Raw genomic sequence first — 20310 nt, 5'->3', positions numbered from 1 at the left:
CCTGTTGCTTTCACATTTATTTTTAATTCAAGCAAATGAATTTGAAATATATCACGTTTTTGAAAACGTACCGTTAATAATTTATGAACAATAAAATCCGGCCGTCCAATGTGTAAAGATCTCATTTCGCGGGCCCAAGTCATAACAAAAAATTATACAATTATAATCGCAAGTAGGGCTCTTCCCATTTTATATAACATTTGACAGTTGTTTTTGTTCAAACACAACATTATCATTTTCTTTCAAATATCCTCATTCTTTCTTTCTTTCTTTCTCATCTATTTGATCTTTAAAGATGAACGACCTATATGTTTATGTCGGCATTGTCGGTATATCTTCGCTGCGCACATTACTTTCTGTGATCGACGACCAAGTTTTATTAAGAAATCTAACATTTTTGTTGTTTGTTTCAGGCAATATCATTTCAATTCTGATGTTTCTCTCCCCAGTGTAAGTAAATATGTGTTATTCCACACTTTTTGTTGTTTGTTTCGGGCAATATCTTCTTTGCTTTTGACGGTAGCTGATATGCTATCGGTGATGCTCATTTGTAGGAAAACTTTCTTGAGAATAGTGAAAAAAAGATCAACCGAAGAGTTTGAAAGCCTTCCATATATCTGCACTTTGCTGAATTCGAGTTTATGGACTTACTATGGAATTACAAAACCAGGGAGTTACTTGGTGGCAACAGTGAATGGCTTTGGCGTAGTTGTAGAGATTACTTATATTTCATTGTTCCTCATTTATGCATCTCCAACAACAAGAGTGAGTTATTTATTTATTAATTTATTTATTTTCATATATTAATTAATGGTCCCTAGCTGAAGAGGTAGGTCCCAGCAGAGCCCAGTTGGACCCGCAAGACTCACCTTGAAGAGAGACGTCTGCGCAGAAACCAACTGGATCCGCAGGACCCACCATGCTCAGAGACGTGACGTCCTTACGAGCAGTACGCAAGCTGTTCCCGCAGGAAATGCCTCCCAATGGTGAAGTACTCTCTGCCTATTCCCGCAGCTGCGGATACAAGCCATCAGGGAAGGCCACCCGCGCAGCAAGGCTACACGCACAAGGCACTTAGCTCTCAATAACTCAGCAGTCACCTGAGGGGATGAGCAAAGCCGGGAACAATCCCGCACAAAGGCGGGAGGGGGAATACTCCCGCCCAAATAAGCCAGTCCGTACGATACAGGAAGATCTTCTGTACTGTACCTGACGAGGTATGGGCAAAAGATCTGACCAAAGATACGACAGCTCATTGACAACAGTATGGCGAGCAGCATGCTCTTGTACTGTATGTCACTATTAGCCGCTGCCTACTCACCAACTCCTGTCATACCACGTGCATAGCCGGCAGTTGGTGGAAAAGGAATAGTACACAGCAGGCCTGCTCACTGTCAGCCGCTGCCTACCCACCAACTACCAGCATGGCACGTGCGTAGGCCACAGTTGGTAGAACAGGAATACTATTCAGCCGGCAATACCTTCTTGAAAACCTACCTTCGGCTATAAATACCCCAAATGGTATGATCATCTCATCTTATCATATCTTATTGTCATCATATACTATCTCGTATTACATATTATACCTGATATCTGCTCTAGCAATCTCTTAATATACATTTATATTCAAGAGCAATCTAGTCTGATTCTCACGCCGGAGGGTGGTCACAAGGAGGAACACCCCCCCCCCTTCTCAGTGACGAGCTCACGGTGTCTGTTTTGCAGGTTATCAGAAGAACCATCTTTGCCGGGTCTAACCCCTCGTGGGAAACATCTATCTAACCCCCAGGTTATCCGTAATCTGCCCGGGGTCGATTAGTGTTTCTTCATTGGCGCCATCCGTGCATAGAAGCTAGAACTTCATTTATTTTCAGTTTTTTCAAACTTCTGGAAAGATGGTTAAAGAAACTCCGGTAACCACAACCCCACCTACTGGGAGGAATACCGGCGACTACACAGTTTTTACGAACACTACCCCGGTTACCCAAGCGGGGGCAAGTGCAGTAAATTTTACGAACACTACCCCAGTTACCCAAGCTGGGGCAAGTGCAGTAAACAACCATCCCCTGGGATTCAATAATACCCAGGCGGAAAGACAACAGACGAGTCTCCCCCGCCAAACACTTGAACAAGTTAAAGCGTGGGCGGAGGCACGTTAGAAGGAATTCCAAGCTGAGTTGGACGAACGCTTGCGTTCCGTCCAACAGGCTGACGAATTTGGAGAGTACTGGGACAATGATTCGGAGGAATCCGATAGTGACGCAAACCCTCGTCATAGGGCGAAAGGGAAGCGTAAGGAAACGGACTCCCAACCGAGAAGGCATTTTGAAGAAACTTTCAAACCAAAAAACACAGGTGGAAATCCACGTGACTTCTCGAAAACATTTACACCAACTGCTGCAAAGGCGGGAACGTCCAAATTTGCAAGGGACATTGCGGAAGCAATCGTCCCGAAAAGTGCCAAACAGATGTCCAACATCGGCACTTACGATGGTATATCTGATCCAGACGATCATTTGAACAGGTTCATAGCGGGGGCAACCGTCAGTAGTTGGACGGAACCTACGTGGTGTTACATGTTCCAAATGACGCTTGTTGGGGCAGCTAGAGCATGGTTCGATCGTCTACCGGTCAACCACATCTACGACTAGGCAGACTTCCAACAGAAGTTTAGCCAACACTTCAGCCAACAAAGAAAGTATACCGAAGAGCAATGGACAATCCTCAAATGCATTCGAGAGGAAGATGAATCTTTGCTAGACTTCATCACTCGCTTCAACTCAAAGAAGCTAAGTCTGGGTAATATCAGCGAAGATCTTGTTCGCGCTGCTTTCATCCAGGGCGCGAACGACCCAGAGCTCATCCGCACCTTAACGGGTAAAGATGGCATGCCATCCACATGGGATGCCATCATGAAAGCAGCAAAACGCTTTGCGGAAACGGAGAAGCAACTGGGTAGAGATCTCCCCCAGAGCACAAACCTCTACACCCAGAAAACAAGGGAAAACAACGTCCTTACCGCCCGACTAAACAAAAAGCGGAAGCTAGGCATTTGGCAGTCAAGGGTAAACTTTGACACCTCATCCGGCTTGCAACATCGGTTAGGCGGAAGGGATAACGTACAGTCAAACCAGAACTCCAGATGAACGCCACTCACCAAAAGCGTCACTGAGATATTCGCCACTGAGGAGCTCCCATGGCCAAAGGCTCCAATAATCCGACATCGTCACAATGCTGATCGGAGCAAATACTGTGACTTTCACAGGACAAAAGGCCACAACACTGAAGAATGCATAGACGTAAAGGACATAGTCGAAGCATTTGTCAGAGATGGGACGCTCGCGCACCTCGTGGCGCAATGAACGCTGAGCAGGCTGATGCGTGTATAACCCCAGTTGGGGAAAACACGAATAAAATTGCATTTCAATGTTGGAGACTACATACTGCGCAAACAACGAGATCCCGAACCAGGTGCATATCAGCTCGATGGCACTCCCATCCCAACAACATGGAAGGGAGCTCAATTACACAGTTTGCATGTAGATCAATTCCAAATTTGTAAAGAAAAGGCCCAGAGCCACTTCTAATGGAAATGATTCTCCTTAGAACATCGACGCTAATGATTTTACATTTATACTTTATGAACTTTCAACACTGACGCCGGTTTTCACCGCATAATTACGTGGAAAGTCGTTGCGTGGGGAAGGCGGCAAAACCCGCATAAACCCAAAAAACGGCAAACCTTCACGCAGGTCAGTTAAAGGTAAAGTTCAGTCATCCCACTAAATGAAAGTGCCGGTCTATCCGCATGAATCATGATGAGGAAACTGAACACTAACCTATTAACAACCGCGAGTCGAACGGTTAATTTATTTAACACGGATATGCCGGTTTTCACCGCATAATTACGTGGAAAGTCGTTGCGTGGGGAAGGCGGCAAAACCCGCATAAACCCACAAAAAGGCAAACCTTCACGCAGGTCAGTTAAAGGTAAAGTTCAGTCATCCCACTAAATGAAAGTGCCGGTCTATCCGCATGAATCATGATAGAGGAAACTGAACACTAACCTATTAACAACCGCGCGTCGAACGGTTAATTTATTTAACACTGATGCCGGTTTTCACCGCATAATTACGTAGAAAGTCGTTGCGTGGGGAAGGCGGCAAAAACCCGCATAAACCCAAAAAACGGCAAACCTTCACGCAGGTCAGTCATAGGTAAACTTTGGTCATCCAACTAAATTAAAGTTCCGGTCCTAACCGCACGAATCATGAGAGGAAACCGAACCTATTGACAACCGCGCGACGAACGGTTAACTTATTCAAAATACAGAGAATTTCTAACAAAAGGATGAGGAAAACCTACACGCAGGTTAGATGTAGGTAAAGTTTAGCCATCCTACTAAGTGCAAGTGACGGTCCTACCCGCACAATCACGAAAGAGGAAGCAAAACTTCAACCTATTATTTACCACGTTCAAAGGTTAACTTATTCTAAACACTTAGAAAATTTCTAAAAAGATGAGGAAAACCTCTACGCAGCTCAGATATAGGTAAAGTTTAGCCATCCTACTAAGTGCAAGTGACGGTCCTACCCGCACAATCACGAAAGAGGAAGCAAAACTTCAACCTATTATCTACCACGTTCAAAGGTTAACTTATTCTAAACACTTGGAAAGTTGCTAATTTAAACTAAAGTATGCAAGTCATATAACGTTTATAAAGCAAGGAATCCAGTGAAAATAGCGGTCTTACCCGCACAAAGATTTATATTTCATAATATTCGTTACAAGAATGGCCGGGTAACTACCCGCCTACAAGAATATAAATCTATACAAGCTAAACCTATCCTAACAGTGGGAAGGGATCTTCAGGATCAAGCTTCAGGGCCACTTCCACTTGGACCAGCACCATCAGTAGAGCGTGGCGGTTCGAGGAAAGCTTTAAGGATAGCTAACCCATCATCAGCAGTGGCAACTTCGTTCACCTTCTCCACCACCGGATGCTGGAAGGCGGCATAGAGTATTAACTGCTTGGTCGTATACAGCTTCAGTATCCACATCAAATAAAGGGAAGTTGAAAGGCGGGATGCCTTTCTCAACGAACCCTAGACCAAACAGGAAGCCGGCCTTTTCCCTATCCTCATGAGAAGCGTTGAGGGCTGCGCTCATAGCATCGTCATAAGACGTATCAACGAAGACTCGATGCACAACCTACAAAAAAGAAAAAATACAAGTATCAAAACCTTTTCTATTTACAAAGAAAAGCGTAAAGACATTATGAAAAGCATACATGAGACAACGCTTCTCGAAGAAGCAATTCCTTGGGAACCAGAGCCTCCTGGAGGGCAGCTTGAGCTTCGTTACGGGCGCGTTCGGCTTCACTTTTGTTGAGGTTGGCAAGCAACACTTCTTTAGCCGCAGCCTCTTCGACGCCCTTTAGCTTCCGCTCAGTGTGGTCAAGCACCCCCCTCTGGTCCAAGATCTCTTGGAGCTTTTTGGCGTCTTCCATCGCCAAGGCATCATGAGCCTGCTAGAGAGCCTCTAATTTGGCTTTAAGCTCCTCATTCTCCACGCGTAGAGGCTCAGCAACAGCTTCAGCCTTGGTGGCCCTTTCAGTTGCGTTCCGAGCAGTTTCCTTAGCCAGCCGAAGCTGTTCGTTAACAGCTTGGGCAGCCTTGGAACGGGCCTCGAGACGGGCCTGAACTTCAACTTCAAGGGCCTTGAACGCCTTCTCCTTCTCCGCAGCAGCCGCGGAGAGCCTCCTATTCTCCTCCCGGACAGCCCGCGCCTGAGCTACTTCTTGAATGCGAGCTGCTTTTAACTTGTCGTTTTCACGACAAAGCAGCTCGACGCGCGGCTGCATCCGGGCTAGGAGAACCCGAAGCTCATTGGTTAGCCTACCCTCCTGGTAGCTAGCCATGGCTTCCCCCAACGCACCACTGGGAGCTGCGTGACGAGCCCACTACACGCACTCCACAGGTGTGCGAAGGGTTGTTCCTCGGCGGATGTTCCATCGTGGAACATACACTTCATTGGAATCCGACACTGCAAAAACCAAAAAGCAGTTAGGAAAAGATGATATATAAAAAAAATAATAATAATAATAATAATAAAAGAGGCCAAAAGAACCCTACGCACCTGTAGGGTCAACAACAGGCCGATAGCCGCCAAACCCATCCCCTGAACCCAAGGGAAATCCATCCAAGAGGTCAGGCAGATGGGAAGGAGGCAGAGGTTGGCGAGAAGCCCCAAGCATACCTGAAGGATCGGCTGTAGCTGCCGACGTCGGAGGCATGGAGGCCGCCGCGGTAGATACCAACGGAGGTGAACTCACCGGAGGTGAACTCACAACCGTGGTCGCCGCTGCGGAATGCGCAGAAAAAGTAACCGCCGGCTCAGTGAAAGATGCGGTAAAAATGGCACTGACAGCCGGCGGTGATGTCATCAAAGCTGGAACAGTTGGCTCAACGGAGTGAGCAACTGAACTAGCGGAAGCAGGCGTAGCCGCCTGGGTCGTCGCCTCAGGTAGGCTGACCAAGCCTACCGTCATGGGCGGAGAGGTACTCCTCCCCGCTCCACCCTGGAATGCGTCAACATCCACGCCTGCACAAAGAAGATAAGTATTAATGATGGAAAGCTATGAAGTTAAAAATAAAGTTTGTACTTACGGGTTTTCTTGAGCCTAAAAGTGCGGACAGGCGGGGATGAACACGATAGAGCCGGCCTCTTCACGCCGCTCACCGTCGTCATCTGGGGCTCTCCGGAGGTGACAGTCGCAGCCTCCGGAGCAGTGGTCCTATCACCACCCGGGTTCCCCGCCACCTCCTCGCTCTCGGTCTCTGAATCAAACCGAGGCACCGAATCGGCAGTGGAAGCCTTCGCCTTTCCCTTCCCGCCGGCAGCCTTCTTCTTCCGCACCAACGGAGGACCATCTGCGGATTCCTCATCAGAACATAAGATTAGAGGAATTCCAGCAGAGGTTTCAGCATTGAGGGGTCAAGGGTTGAATAACGCCTTACCTGGCCGCCTGGCGCTCAGGATCTCGTGGCCTGACGGGTAGACCTCCACGAACCGATCCGCCATCTGTTCAATGATGGGCAACTCGTTCTCATCTAGAGCGCGAGTACCCATCCGAGCGGGACTGTCAGCCTCTCGCGGATACAGGAGCGACTGCAAGTCGTTCCCCTCTGAAATAAACAGGAAAGAAGTTAGAAGAGATTCTAAATCAACAAAAAGAAACAGAGCATACCGTAAGGAACAGAGTTCAAACCGTATTCGAGAACGATCGGGATCTTTTGCGCATCCGCATCCTTCCACACCCGGCTCATCCCGAGCATCACCATCCCGGACTCCGCAAACCGGTAAACCGGAGATTGGACTCGGGAAATCTTTGAAAACCATTCCGCCTCCTGGTAGTTGGAGGCGTGAAGGCTGGGGAGAGCTTGCCCATTCTTAAATTTCATGGCAAGGGGGATGGCGCGAGCGGAGATATAGAAGAACTCCCGCTTCCACGAACGAAGACTGCGCTCGGTTGCGCAAATCTTCAAACCCTTGATCCGGGTTATCAGCGTATACCACCCCTGGATGCACCTCCAAGAGTAGAAGGTCATCAGGCGGTCAACGAAGGGCTCAATGCCCAGAATCCGGCACACCCACTCGAAGTAGCGAATCTTCGCGATCGCCATCGGGTGCACCTCGGTCAGGTGTACACCGTGCCTCTCTAGGACACGGTACACAAACTTTGTCAACGGGAACCTAAGATTCCCATAGACAAAGAATGCAGCATATACCCCGATCTTGCCTCTGGGGGCATCATACACCGTCTGATGAGGTTCAGGAAACTCAGGCTCGAGAGACTCGAGCATGAACTTCCTGACGATGTACTGATATAGATCGACAGGCAGAGCACACTGGCACTCGCCAGCAGTACTCTTGTCATCGGCGTACACCCCAGCCTCCTGGGCTGTAGCCTCAAGATCATGAGAAGACATCTTGCAAATGAAAGAAGAAAACGATTTCAAGAGAATGCTCGACTGAAAAGGTGAGTATTCGCCGGAAATCGTCTTGAAGATGAAGAGAAAAGTGAAAGTGTGGATTACAAAGAACCCTCTCCCCCTTTATATACTAATCGCAATTAATGCGATGAATTTAATGCGGAAGAGAGAGAAATCGAAGGTGCAATGAAACTATGACACGTGGCAAAAAGCAAGCTGGCAACAGCTGTTGAAAGGACGCGTACCATTAATTTCGCGGCCACGCACCCGAAAAATCATGCCCACGCACCTGAAAAAGCGTCTGGAATGACCATGTATTGTCACGTCACCATAACTTCCTGCACGTCCTGACACAGTCAGAAGAAACCGTCGCACGACGTTTCAGAGGTTTGGACTGTTCTTATCCTTTCACCAACTCTTCGAATTTCAAAATTCAAAAAGATTCAAAAGTAAGCGGGAAAATACCCCTTACCTTGGCAACCAAGTAACTGTAAGACAGGTGCAGGTACAGTGTAAAGGCAAAACCCTTCACATACTTAGCACCTGCAGGGAATTGAAGCCAAGAATAACTTGGCAACCAAGTAACTATAAGACGGGTGCGGGTACAGTGTCAAGGCAAAACCCTTCACATATTTAGCACCCGCAGGGAATTGACGCCAGGAATACCTTGGAAGTAAAGTAACCGTAAGACGAGCGCGGGTACAGTGTTAAGGCAAAACCCTTCACATACCTAGCGCTCCGCAGGGAATTGAAACCAAGAAGGATCTTCTGGGCAATGCTTGCGGAAACGGGAATAACATCCCCACATAGCGGGAACGTCGAGAACTACATTGAAGCTCCAGGATGGAATTGGTGGTTTTAACATAATTGATCACTATGTTCAAAACTACCAAAACCTCATGGAGAATCCACGCAAGTGGGACTCAACGCTCCTGACTTGCGAGGAGGTTACAGACCTACCCGCATCATACCCAAAGATCAAGCAGGAAAGTCGGAAATTTCTGCAAGTGACAAGGACTTCCGCGGGAAGAATCCCCATGGAAAACCTTAAAACTAAACCCTTTTCAAAACCCTTTGCTTAAGTCCAAAAGTTCACCTCACTTTATTAAACATTCATGAGAAGAACATTGGACTGGGGGGACTTGAAGAGGTAGGTCCCAGCAGAGCCCAGTTGGACCCGTAAGACTCACATTGAAGAGAGACGTCTGCGCAGAAACCAACTGGATCCGCAGGACCCACCATGCTCAGAGACGTGACGTCCTTACGCGCAGTACGCAAGCTGTTCCCGCAGGAAATGCCTCCCAATGGTGAAGTACTCTGCCTGTTCCCGCAGCTGCAGATACAAGCCATCAGGGAAGGCCACCCGCGCAGCAAGGCTACACGCACAAGGCACTTAGCTCTCAATAACTCAGCAGTCACCTGAGGGGATGAGAAAAGCCGGGAACAATCCCGCACAAAGGCGGGATGGGGAATACTCCCGCCTAAATAAGCCAGTCCGTACGATACGGGAAGATCTTCTGTACTGTACCTGACGAGGTATGGGAAAAAGATCTGACCAAAGATACGACAGCTCATTGACAACAGTATGGCGAGCAGCATGCTCTTGTACTGTATGTAACTATTAGCCGCTGCCTACTCACCAACTCCTGTCATACCACGTGCATAGCTGGCAGTTGGTGGAAAAGGAATAGTACACAGCAGACCTGCTCACTGTCAGCCGCTGCCTACCCACCAACTACCAGCATGGCACGTGCGTAGGCCACAGTTGGTAGAACAGGAATACTATTCAGCCGGCAATACCTTCTTGGAAACCTACCTTCGGCTATAAATACCCCAAATGGTATGATCATCTCATCTTATCATATCTTATTGTCATCATATACTATCTCGTATTACATATTATACCTGATATCTGCTCTAGCAATCTCTTAATATACATTTATATTCAAGAGCAATCTAGTCTGATTCTCACGCCGGAGGGTGGTCACAAGGAGGAACCCCCCCCCCTTCTCAGTGACGAGCTCACGGTGTCTGTTTTGCAGGTTATCAGAAGAACCATCTTTGCCGGGTCTAACCCCTCGTGGGAAACATCTATCTAACCCCCAGGTTATCCGTAATCTGCCCGGGGTCGATTAGTGTTTTTCACTATCCTATAATTATTTAAATGCATATAAGTAGATAAATATGATAAATTTTGGAGACATGTTTCAGCCTTTATATATATGTCAACTTAACTTTTTGGTTTGAAAACAAAATTCGTTGATAATTAAGTGGCTCATGACATGTGTCTTCATTTTTTAGGAAATATAAAACATAGATATATTGTGGCTACAAATAAAACTATCAAATGATTAGAAAGCATTGGTTACTACATTTGGTTGAATTAATAACTCTGACTAATTGACAATTGTATACCAATGATTGATGTTTCTGTTTGTTCTACTTCATTGCGACCATTCAAAATTCTAAGGGTTATGGGGCTTTTCAGTTATTTGGTATCCTCTTAATCATTATATTATTAATAATTATTAAGAGACTATTTTAAATAAATATGATATTCGTACATCCTTTGGTTATCCACACACCCTACATATGATCGTATAGAGGTTATACGATCGTATGGAACCCCATGTTAAAGGGTGTGTGGATAGATCAAAGATGTGTGAATAACCAATGCCTTTTTAAATTGGTTATAGATAACTAAAGTGTGCTTGGTTTATTAAAAAAGGACACTTTTTAATGTTTTATAAAAACCTTTTAATGATTAAGTTTCATAGACATATTAAATCAGAGGTTACACTTTAATTAATCAGACATTTTAATGATAATACAAAATTGCCAAATAGCGTTATGTGTTATACCTCTTAATCAGTTAGACATTTTAAATATTTATTACTTAATGTAGAAAATTAAATGCTTTATTAAATAACGTGCTTATTATTAGTGGTTCCAAAAGACAATTTTACGTTTTTAAAAAAATATTGTTATTTAAATAATAATTTATTTCATTTTTACATGGTAACCAAACATCTCAATGCATTATGCAATAACTCGTCCATTTTATTTATTTGTTCATTCCATTATCCCATACTAAACAAAGAGATCATAGTTTTTTTACATCGAAAAATGTTCCCTAAATGTAATTAAGTAATATTTTATCTAATTTAATATGAAAATTATTGTAGATGTAATCTATAATATATATATATATATAAACGAAATATTTAAAAGCTCTCTAGTTGCTTTCTAAATTCTCTCAAGCCTTCAGATTGCTTTATTTGTAAATGGAGGCTTCTCATGAATTTGACCCGAATTCACGGGTATAGGTCTCACCAAACCCAGATATCTCTTAAACGGGTTATAGCATCTCATTAAATTAAAAATAATCTTATCAAATATTTGATATGAAAATCCTATAAAATAGGGATATATTAAAAATTAATATCCGATTTTTTTTTAAAAAAAGATACTGTTTATAATTAAGAAACAATTTTATAGTAAAAAAATAAGCTGGTCACGGGTCACCAAATCCAGATAGCTTTTAAACGGGTTATAACATATCATTTATTTGCGAAACCCTTTCATCATCAAACCCTAAGGTAGCGTTTGGTATGCAGAAATGGAGGGCGAAATGGAATGATCCATTGTGAGGGAATGGAGAAAAGTGTGTTTGGTTGACCAAAAGAATGGAATGATTTATTACCTAGTCCATTCCATTCCCTCTAAAACACCACAATTTCATTCCATCCATACCCCATGTTTTTTTTCATTCCATTTCCTCTTTCACCCTACATCACCTTCACCACCCTTCCATTACCATCAACACCCACCACCACCGCCGCCGCCGCCGCCGCCACCAACCACCATCATTGCCGTCCACCGCCGCCGTTACTGCCACCATCGCTATCAGTGCCAGGCGCCCACCACCGCTACATGCCCCCCCCATCAATCACCGTCGCCGCCGCCGCCACCAACCACCACCATTACCGTCCACCGCCGCCGTTATCGCCACCATCGCCACCACCCATCGCCATCAGTTCCAGACGCCCACCACCGCCACTCGCCCGCCGCCACCATCAACCGTCGCCCCCGCCCTTCACCACCACCACCCGCCACCCACTACCCATCGTCACCGCTGCCCACCACCGCCTGCCACCTCCACCGTTACCCGCCACCACCCACCCCTAAACCACCACCTCCAACCACCACTATCTCCCGTCGCCCACCACCACCAACTACCATCACCGCCCACCAATGTCACGACCGCCACCAACCTTCCACCACCACTGCCACTTACTACCATTTTATTTTTTTTCCTACCTACCAAACAACACAAAGTCATCATTAATTTCATTCCCATGTGGTAACCAAACATCTCATTGTAATGGTAATAACCCATTCCTTTGTCTATACTATTACCACGTTCATTCCATTTCGTCGTCCATTCCATTACCTCATATCAAACAGACCCTAAGTATATTATTAACTTTCTTAAAATAAAGCAACTTAAAATCCAGAAAGTAAATATTAAAAAATAAAAAATGTAAAACAACACCCATAATACGGTGGATAAACCTATTAACTGAATATATATGTGCCTATAAGAGTTTTAAAATAAATCTAAATACCGTAAAATTTGGTATGAATTGAATTCATACGTGCTTTGATTCATTCGTATTGAACAAACTCACATGTTAACGTACAAATCATTTAACATACCAAATAAAAGAAATTTTCTACAGTATTTTGTTTTTACTTTTTTGTATAATGTGTGATCAGTCACTGATAATTATATCTTAAACGATTTAATTTACTTACGAGTTAATGCGCACTTATATATTTTTTAACGTTTTTATAGTATTTAATTATTTGAACTGCTTATATGTATGTATGTATGCATGCATGAGTTCATTCTATAATCTATGAGAATTTAACTTATTATCAAAGACACTAGTCTCTCTATATTAGTTTTTAACACTTAGTTCGATTATGTGACTCAGGTGAAAACAGCTAAGGTTGCTGGGATAGTTGATGTGGTGGTGTTTGCAGGTGTAGTTTTGGTGACGCAATTTGCAATGGAAGGAGAAATGAGGATTGATGTGATAGGCTTCATGGGTGCAGCCCTTAATATTGTCATGTATGCTTCCCCTCTTTCTGTCATGGTAAGAATTTGATACCTCTTAGAAATATTGTAACATATCCGTACACACATGCGTATATACGTATATTATCATAGCATACCGCACGTATGCACGCTTATACAGACGCATTGTCGTTAATAAAATTTCTTATTAAGTAACATGCATTGTCGTTAATAAAATTTCTTATCAAATAACATGACTGTACTTATCATTAACAATATTCTTCATCTTTAAATTGTTTATTGGGATAATATCATAAAACGATAATAAGATTTTAATATTTTCTACGAAATTCATTCACTATTTCTTTCCTAATCATCATAACTACATTTTGTGTGAAGTTGTTTTTATAAATATTGAAGTTATTTATTAAATTTGGTGAGTTGGTTATTGCAATTAACTTGCACTATTAACACGTAGTAATCAAGTTCTAAATATTTTTTTATTTACGTCAATTAGTTAAATTGTTTCTTGTAGCATACATAATGATATATCAGAAGATTTGGAACCACATTGAAATTTGACTGATTTTGTTAATAGAAAAAAGTGTGAATACTTTTGTGTAACACTTAAACTTTGGATGATTAATTATTAACTGAATTATTCCCTTTATAGAATTATTAAGATATATATTAAAAATAAGTTTAAAAAACTTATCTTGCTTATCATGTTTGTAATGTGATTATATCAATTAATTATGCAGAAGCTTGTGTTAACGACTAAAAGTGTAGAGTACATGCCGTTTCTTCTTAGCCTCTTTCTCTTCCTTAATGGTGGGGTATGGACTTTCTACGCCATTCTTGTGCAAGATTGGTTCCTCCTGGTATGTTGTTTCTCCCTCGCCCCTTTAATTTATTAAGGCTTAACCATAGAAATTATTTTGATGACTTCCAGATTGCTGGATCCAAAAGGTTGAGTATAGATATATATACTATAATAATAGAATACATATGAGAAAAAAAGAAGGTAATTATACATAAGTTTAAAATTTTAAGTAACTATAAGTGTTAACATATATATTGTACAGTTCTATAAAGTATATAACAATTACATTTTTGTATGAAGTTCAAGAATAACTCATTATTTTTTTATCCCACACCGATAAGAAAAAATTCGAGGAATCACCCTACTTTATAAAAAAGTAACCTAGGTAATAATTAATAAAATTGTATAAATTGCATACTTGACTATTTAGCTACATATAAATTTATTTTTTGCCTGAAAAAGTTATATGTTTTGTCTTTGTAATGAAATAAGTCATAAAGCTAGCCAAATTCAGCTGAGTGAGTCCGTCTTTGTAATGAAATAAGTCATAAAATTAAAACAAATAGCTCAATTTTTAATCAAGCCGAGCTCGAGTTTAAGATTTCAGCTCGATTTTAATATTGAGTCTAGCCGGCGAGTTTCTAATTATGAAGTCCAAGTCAAGCTAAAGCTATCTTTGGCTCAGCTCATTAACAAATTTAAGTATTGTTTCCAATTATATCATGCCTAAGCACCGCTAGTGTGTATATTCACATATAATCTAAAATAATAAAACTTATTATAATAATCTAAAGTGTTAGTTGAATAGATTCAACCAGCCAATTAATGAGCTTTAGCTCAACTAGTGTTGGAGGGGAAGTGAAATTTGGGCCATAAGGTCTTAAGTACGAATACGATCCAACCGAGTTTTAGTATAGTGGGGCTTCGGGTGGCTTAGGTTACGGGGGTGTTTGGGATTGCTTATTTTCACCAAATTATAACTTATTAACTTTTTGAAAAGTAATAACGTGTTTGAGATTGCTTATATTGTGAGAGGAAAAGTTCCATAAGTTACACTTTTGTAACTTATTAACTTAATGAAAAGTTATAAGGAGGTAAAATAAAGAATCCCAAGCACCCCCTACATATAGCTGTGGGGCTTCGAGTGGTTTAGGTTACTTATAGCTGTGTGTGATCGTGGATGTATGAGGTCGTTTTTTACCATTGAGTTACCCTGAACAACTATACTTTATTCTTATATGTTGGTCGTTCAGGAAGATCCAGCCAAATCAAGAAGTTTTGTATGTTAAGATAGAATACAAAAAAGGAGGGGGTACGTGCGACCACCAGATAAGTTAACAAATTATATGATAGACGTGGTCACTTCTCCCTCATATTTGAAGCGAACTAACGTGTTTTAAAATCAACCTGAAGGTGGTACAATCATTTATTTATCTACAGTGTGGAACCTTTATGACTGCATGTACAACTACTAATTATTTCCATCAGTATCCAACTTGTCTTTCTCATTTTATTATGCAAGTAAAGAAAACTATAAAACTATTTACATTAAAATATATTCTTTTAATAATACATTTTTTTATAAACTAGACTTGACTATGTACGTATAGTATTTTAAGAAGTGTATAAAAATATGTGTTTTTGGCGCCGCAATTTATGTGTTCAAATTGCACCACTGCTCTCAAACAGCAAATCAGCAGACCACCTCACCTAGCTAGCTGATAAATATATGAACTAACATAATACAATTAAGATAAAGATGAACAAGTGTTGAAAATGTCTTGGAAAATTAAAATATTAATAACCCATGAAATTATTAAAGGAGACTAGCTGCGCATATAACGTGATCCACGACGCGCATCCAACGTCACTTTCCAATTTCTGAAACCTGTCTGATTATTTTGTCGTGTGTTTCTATTTTTTATAAAATAAATAAAGATACACATTTGTTTATTAGAAACAACTGATAATATATTCTAGAAAATATTTTATCATAAATATGAACTATCAAACAAATGTAATCAATATTTCCCAAAATATCTCCGGCTCCAAGAATCAAAAATAATTATGTCAATAGTTGGTTGAGGACGTGTTACATATTCCTCTTAAACAATTTCGTTCTCACAAAACTGTTCCTGACATGTAACAACAGGAACTATAGGTGAAAATGGGTCATGTTGGTGATACTTTATCGGAAAATAGGATTTTGGACCCTTTTTATGGGTTTTTATAGCGTTCTGTGTGCTGAAAGTCGTCAATGAATACTAATTTGTGTAGTGATTTGACTTTCGTTATCTTGGCGATTTTAGATAATTCTTATCTCATTTTAAAGCTCTTGACAAAGATAACAAAGTTACCAAACCTTACAAACTATCAATTATATAACTCATATATAACTCATATATAACTATTTTAAAAAGAGAACAATCCGTTATATATTTGCAGACAAATTTGTAACAATAATTAACCCGATCACATTATATATAAATCATAATAACTGTCTTCTATTAATTTTGTTAGGTACCAAACGGGACTGGATTTATCCTTGGGTTTGCACAGCTTGCACTCTATTCAATTTACAGCAAACCAAATCCGTCTAAAAATATTTCTGATGATTTAGACTCCGGATCACAGCACCATCACCTTCTTCCAGGTTCCACTTCAGAAGGCACACAGCCAGTTTGATACATATAAGTTCTGCATTAATGCAAAATCACTAGGTTTGAGATTTTGGGAATTGGGATATGATTTTGATTTTGATTTTGATTTATAATTTTCAGGGTATTTTGTGATTCATATTTTTAACTCTTTTTGTTTATGCACGCTTTTGAAATGTAACGGCTGCAATGCCATGTTCTGAATTTGATATGTGGATAAGAATTTGTAAGTAAAACATACGTGCATGTTCACTTTTTGTATAAATTTTATGTACTATGTGTAATATTATATAAGGGGATATGATGTGTTGCTAGAAGCTTGGATCTTGTGTACATGATGACTAAACGGTACAGCATACCGCATATGCTGTTGGAAACAGTGGACCGGTTCGATTAATTTAACGCGGCTGACTGAGTTACGACTCGTGAAAGTTACACCTTGGACAACGAACCAAAATCCGCTTAAATTGTTTAACTAGTAATGACGAACGAATAATTGATTTATTATTTATATTAGATTTAAATATAATTAATAAATAACATTTATTATTTATTATTGATAAAGTTGATATGAACTTTCAAATAATTGTGCGCTGGATCGTAATGGGCTTAGGGCTGGTTCGTATATTGCATAGATTAATACAAGGGATTGTTATATATAATAATAATAACCTAATCATTAATATTGCATAACAAGAATAGAAAACTGGTCGCCCACATCTTCATCCGATCTCCACACAAAGCTGCAGGTCCCCACTCCGCTTAAAGCCGCTGAGAACTGCCGCAGAAAGCCACACAGCGTCGCCTCCGCCACCATCACAGGTTGCTGCCGCCGCTGTCCATTTATTAGTTCGTCACCTAGCGTTTGTTCGTTGAATCTCGGTGTCTCAACCGGTTATTCATTAACCGAGGTATATATTTATATCATCGGTAGTTAATAATAAATTGTTTATTATATCCGTGCTCGTATGATTTGTAACGGGATCCTGTCGGGTTTAGTTTTGGTGTTGATTACTTGTTTTATTCTGCTGCGCATTTATTAATTAATAAGATAAATTATTATTGTTTGTCACATTTATTGAACCAGATTTAATAAATAAAATTTTGACTGATCACCACTGAATCCCAACAGTGGTATCAAAGCCTTGGTTACAATGTACGAGTCGGTACCGGTCTTTTAACAGGAATAAAAGCACAAACTTTAACTGGTTTTAAAGTTTCTGATCTAATTAATTTTAGGGCAACTTTATATTATGGTCAAAATTTTATTTTGTTTTATTTGACTAAAAGCTTGCCCGAATTTTGGTTGTTTGTTATGCAATATATAAATCTGGCCCGATCGTGTTTGTGGTTATTTGTGATATTTTGGTTTTTGGTTTTGGCCATATGGATGGTTCAAATTTGTAATAGTTAGGGTTTTCAAGACGACGATTGGATGCACTCAAGTCCAACCTTGTGGTTGTTTGTGTGTTGTGACCCCGTGACCCGTTCGGTCTTGCTAATTGGCCCTAGCAAGATTGAACAAATTTTTAGCCATATAGATTTACATAGTTTTTATTGCTTTTGTGGTTGCATATTTTTTTAATTATTATATAATAACCAACCTCGCACCAATATATATATGTTAATAGAAGTTTTAAAATATTAAAAACAATCATATTAAAACAAGTTCTAAAAGGAGTTTTACAACTTGTCAAATTTTATCTTTAAAACAAAGTTTGATTTAAAACAAATTATAACCAATCATGTTTTGCAAAATTAAACTAAAAATTGATTTTCCAAAACTAATAACTTAATAGGTAACTATTAACTTAAAGTTGGTTATTCACATCGCTACAAACTTAATTTTAATAGGTTATATAAAACTAAGTGTCCTGAAAGATGAAAAGGTTCATCAAGTTGCCCCGATTAATACAGTAAAACTGTACTTTTAGTTTATTCGGTAATATTTAAAATTAATCTCAATTTTAAAAATCAATAGTCTATGCCATCCTACTATAAGCCACACTTGAGGCATACTGCGAAACTTCAAGTGTTTGGAGCTACAGCACCGCATTTGATTTCTAGCCTATTCCTTTAAGGTTAAAGGGTTTCGTTGACACATCCAGCCCTTTCACAAGTGACTATACTAGGGCGACTATTACTTTACTCTCCTGTTACGTGCTACAGTTGTCTGGAGACTAAGGTGGGCATAGATGGGGCTAAACGTATCTACTTAGACAAGTGTTGTCTTAATAGGCCTCATAACCGAGAGTTGTCATCTATTCACAATTGGCAATCGTTGTCTATCTGCCTAACCACTTACTAATGTTGTGTGCTACAGCTGCCATTAGTAACTGAAAGCCAGATTCTCAAGTTCCTATTTATTAATGTTATTGGGTCATTGATAATAGGATTAAAACATCGAAAATGCTGATTAAATTACTTATGCTTATTTAAAAAATGTCAACTGATAATAACTCCTCATTCACCCTCAAGGCGATTCTGGAGAAAGAAAAGCTGAATTGCACCAATTTTCTTGAATGGCACCGCAATTTGGGACTTATTCTCAAGATGGCAAAGAAGCACTATGTTCTTGATGGACCTTTTCCAACCGAGCCTGAAAACAATACTGCCGCTGCCAAAGAGGTACTTGACAAGCATATAGACGACTCTACTGAAATCGCCTTTATTATGCTAGCCACCATTTCTTACGAGCTTGCTAAAGGCTTTGAATATTTTGGTACCTATGATATGCTTGAGCAACTCAAGGGTATGTTCCAGAAACAAGCCCTTCAAGAACGCTATGACACCATAAAGCAGCTTATCAGCTGTAGAATGTAACAGGGACTACCTGTTATAGTGCGCATGTCGTCAAAATGAAAGGGTAGATCGAACAGTTGAGGAAACTTTATTATCCCCTGTCAGATGAAATGACAATGGATTTCATCTTGAACTCTCTTCCCAGCTCTTACGGCCAGTTCGTAATGAATTTCAACATGAATGGCTGGGTGAAGATAGTGCTGGGGCTTCATGGAATACTCAAAACGGCTGAGATGAATATTTCCACTAAGACTAATCAAGTTCTTATGGTTCGATCTGCTGGTGTCAAGAAGCCTAAATCCAATTAATCGAGATAATAACGGTAAAGGCAAGAAACAGGTTATTGTTGCTGCCAAGTCTGCCACCAACTATAACAAGGGTGTTGCAAAGGTACCACCGCCGCCTCCTGAGGAGCGCCAATGCTACAGGTGTAACAAAATAGGACACTGGCCAGCGTAACTGTCCCGACTATCTTGCTGAGATGAAAAGGTAGAGGACCAATTGTGAAAGCTCCTCTAAAGGTATTTCCATTTACGTTATTGAACTTTTCACTGTCTCTAGAAACACATGGGTATTTGATACCGGATGTGGTTACCACATCGTTAATGTCTTGCAGGAGCCTGAAAACTGAAAGAAGCTGAAATAAGGCAGCATGGAACTCATCGTTGGTGATGGGAAGAGAGTCCCAGTTCTTGCAACTGACACATATCATTTTGCTTGTCCGTCTGGCCTTGTAGTTACTTTGGATAACTGTTTGTTTGCACCTAGTTTGACCAGAAACATTATTTCAGTTTCTTTACTATTTGAACAAGGATTTAAGTACGCTTTTAATGTTATTGCTATTTCTGCCTACTTGAATGATGTCTTTTATTTTGAGGCTAAACCTCGAAATGCTATTTATGAGATTGATGTTGAAATAAACACTAATGTATATACTCTTTCTAAACATAT

At 40.8% G+C, this 20310-nt stretch overlaps 1 protein-coding gene across 1 annotated transcript; it reads left to right on the top strand.

The window, feature by feature from the left end:
• Positions 1-236: 236 nt before the first annotated feature.
• LOC143552199 (bidirectional sugar transporter SWEET17-like) lies at positions 237-16585 on the top strand. The gene is made up of 6 exons (XM_077042475.1): positions 237-329; positions 414-450; positions 555-765; positions 12995-13156; positions 13839-13958; positions 16421-16585. The coding sequence occupies exons 1-6, from the start codon at positions 296-298 to the stop codon at positions 16583-16585; spliced, it is 729 nt and encodes a 242-aa protein (XP_076898590.1). The 5' UTR covers positions 237-295.
• Positions 16586-20310: the final 3725 nt, after the last annotated feature.

Source organism: Bidens hawaiensis, unplaced genomic scaffold (genome assembly GCF_021521415.1).
Source record: "Bidens hawaiensis isolate Kalapana, Puna unplaced genomic scaffold, B.hawaiensis_p1.1 tig00016828_1, whole genome shotgun sequence".
NCBI lineage: Eukaryota > Viridiplantae > Streptophyta > Magnoliopsida > Asterales > Asteraceae > Bidens > Bidens hawaiensis.
The sequence above is the reverse complement of the archived record's forward strand: the minus strand, read 5'-3'. Positions and strand labels throughout refer to the sequence as shown.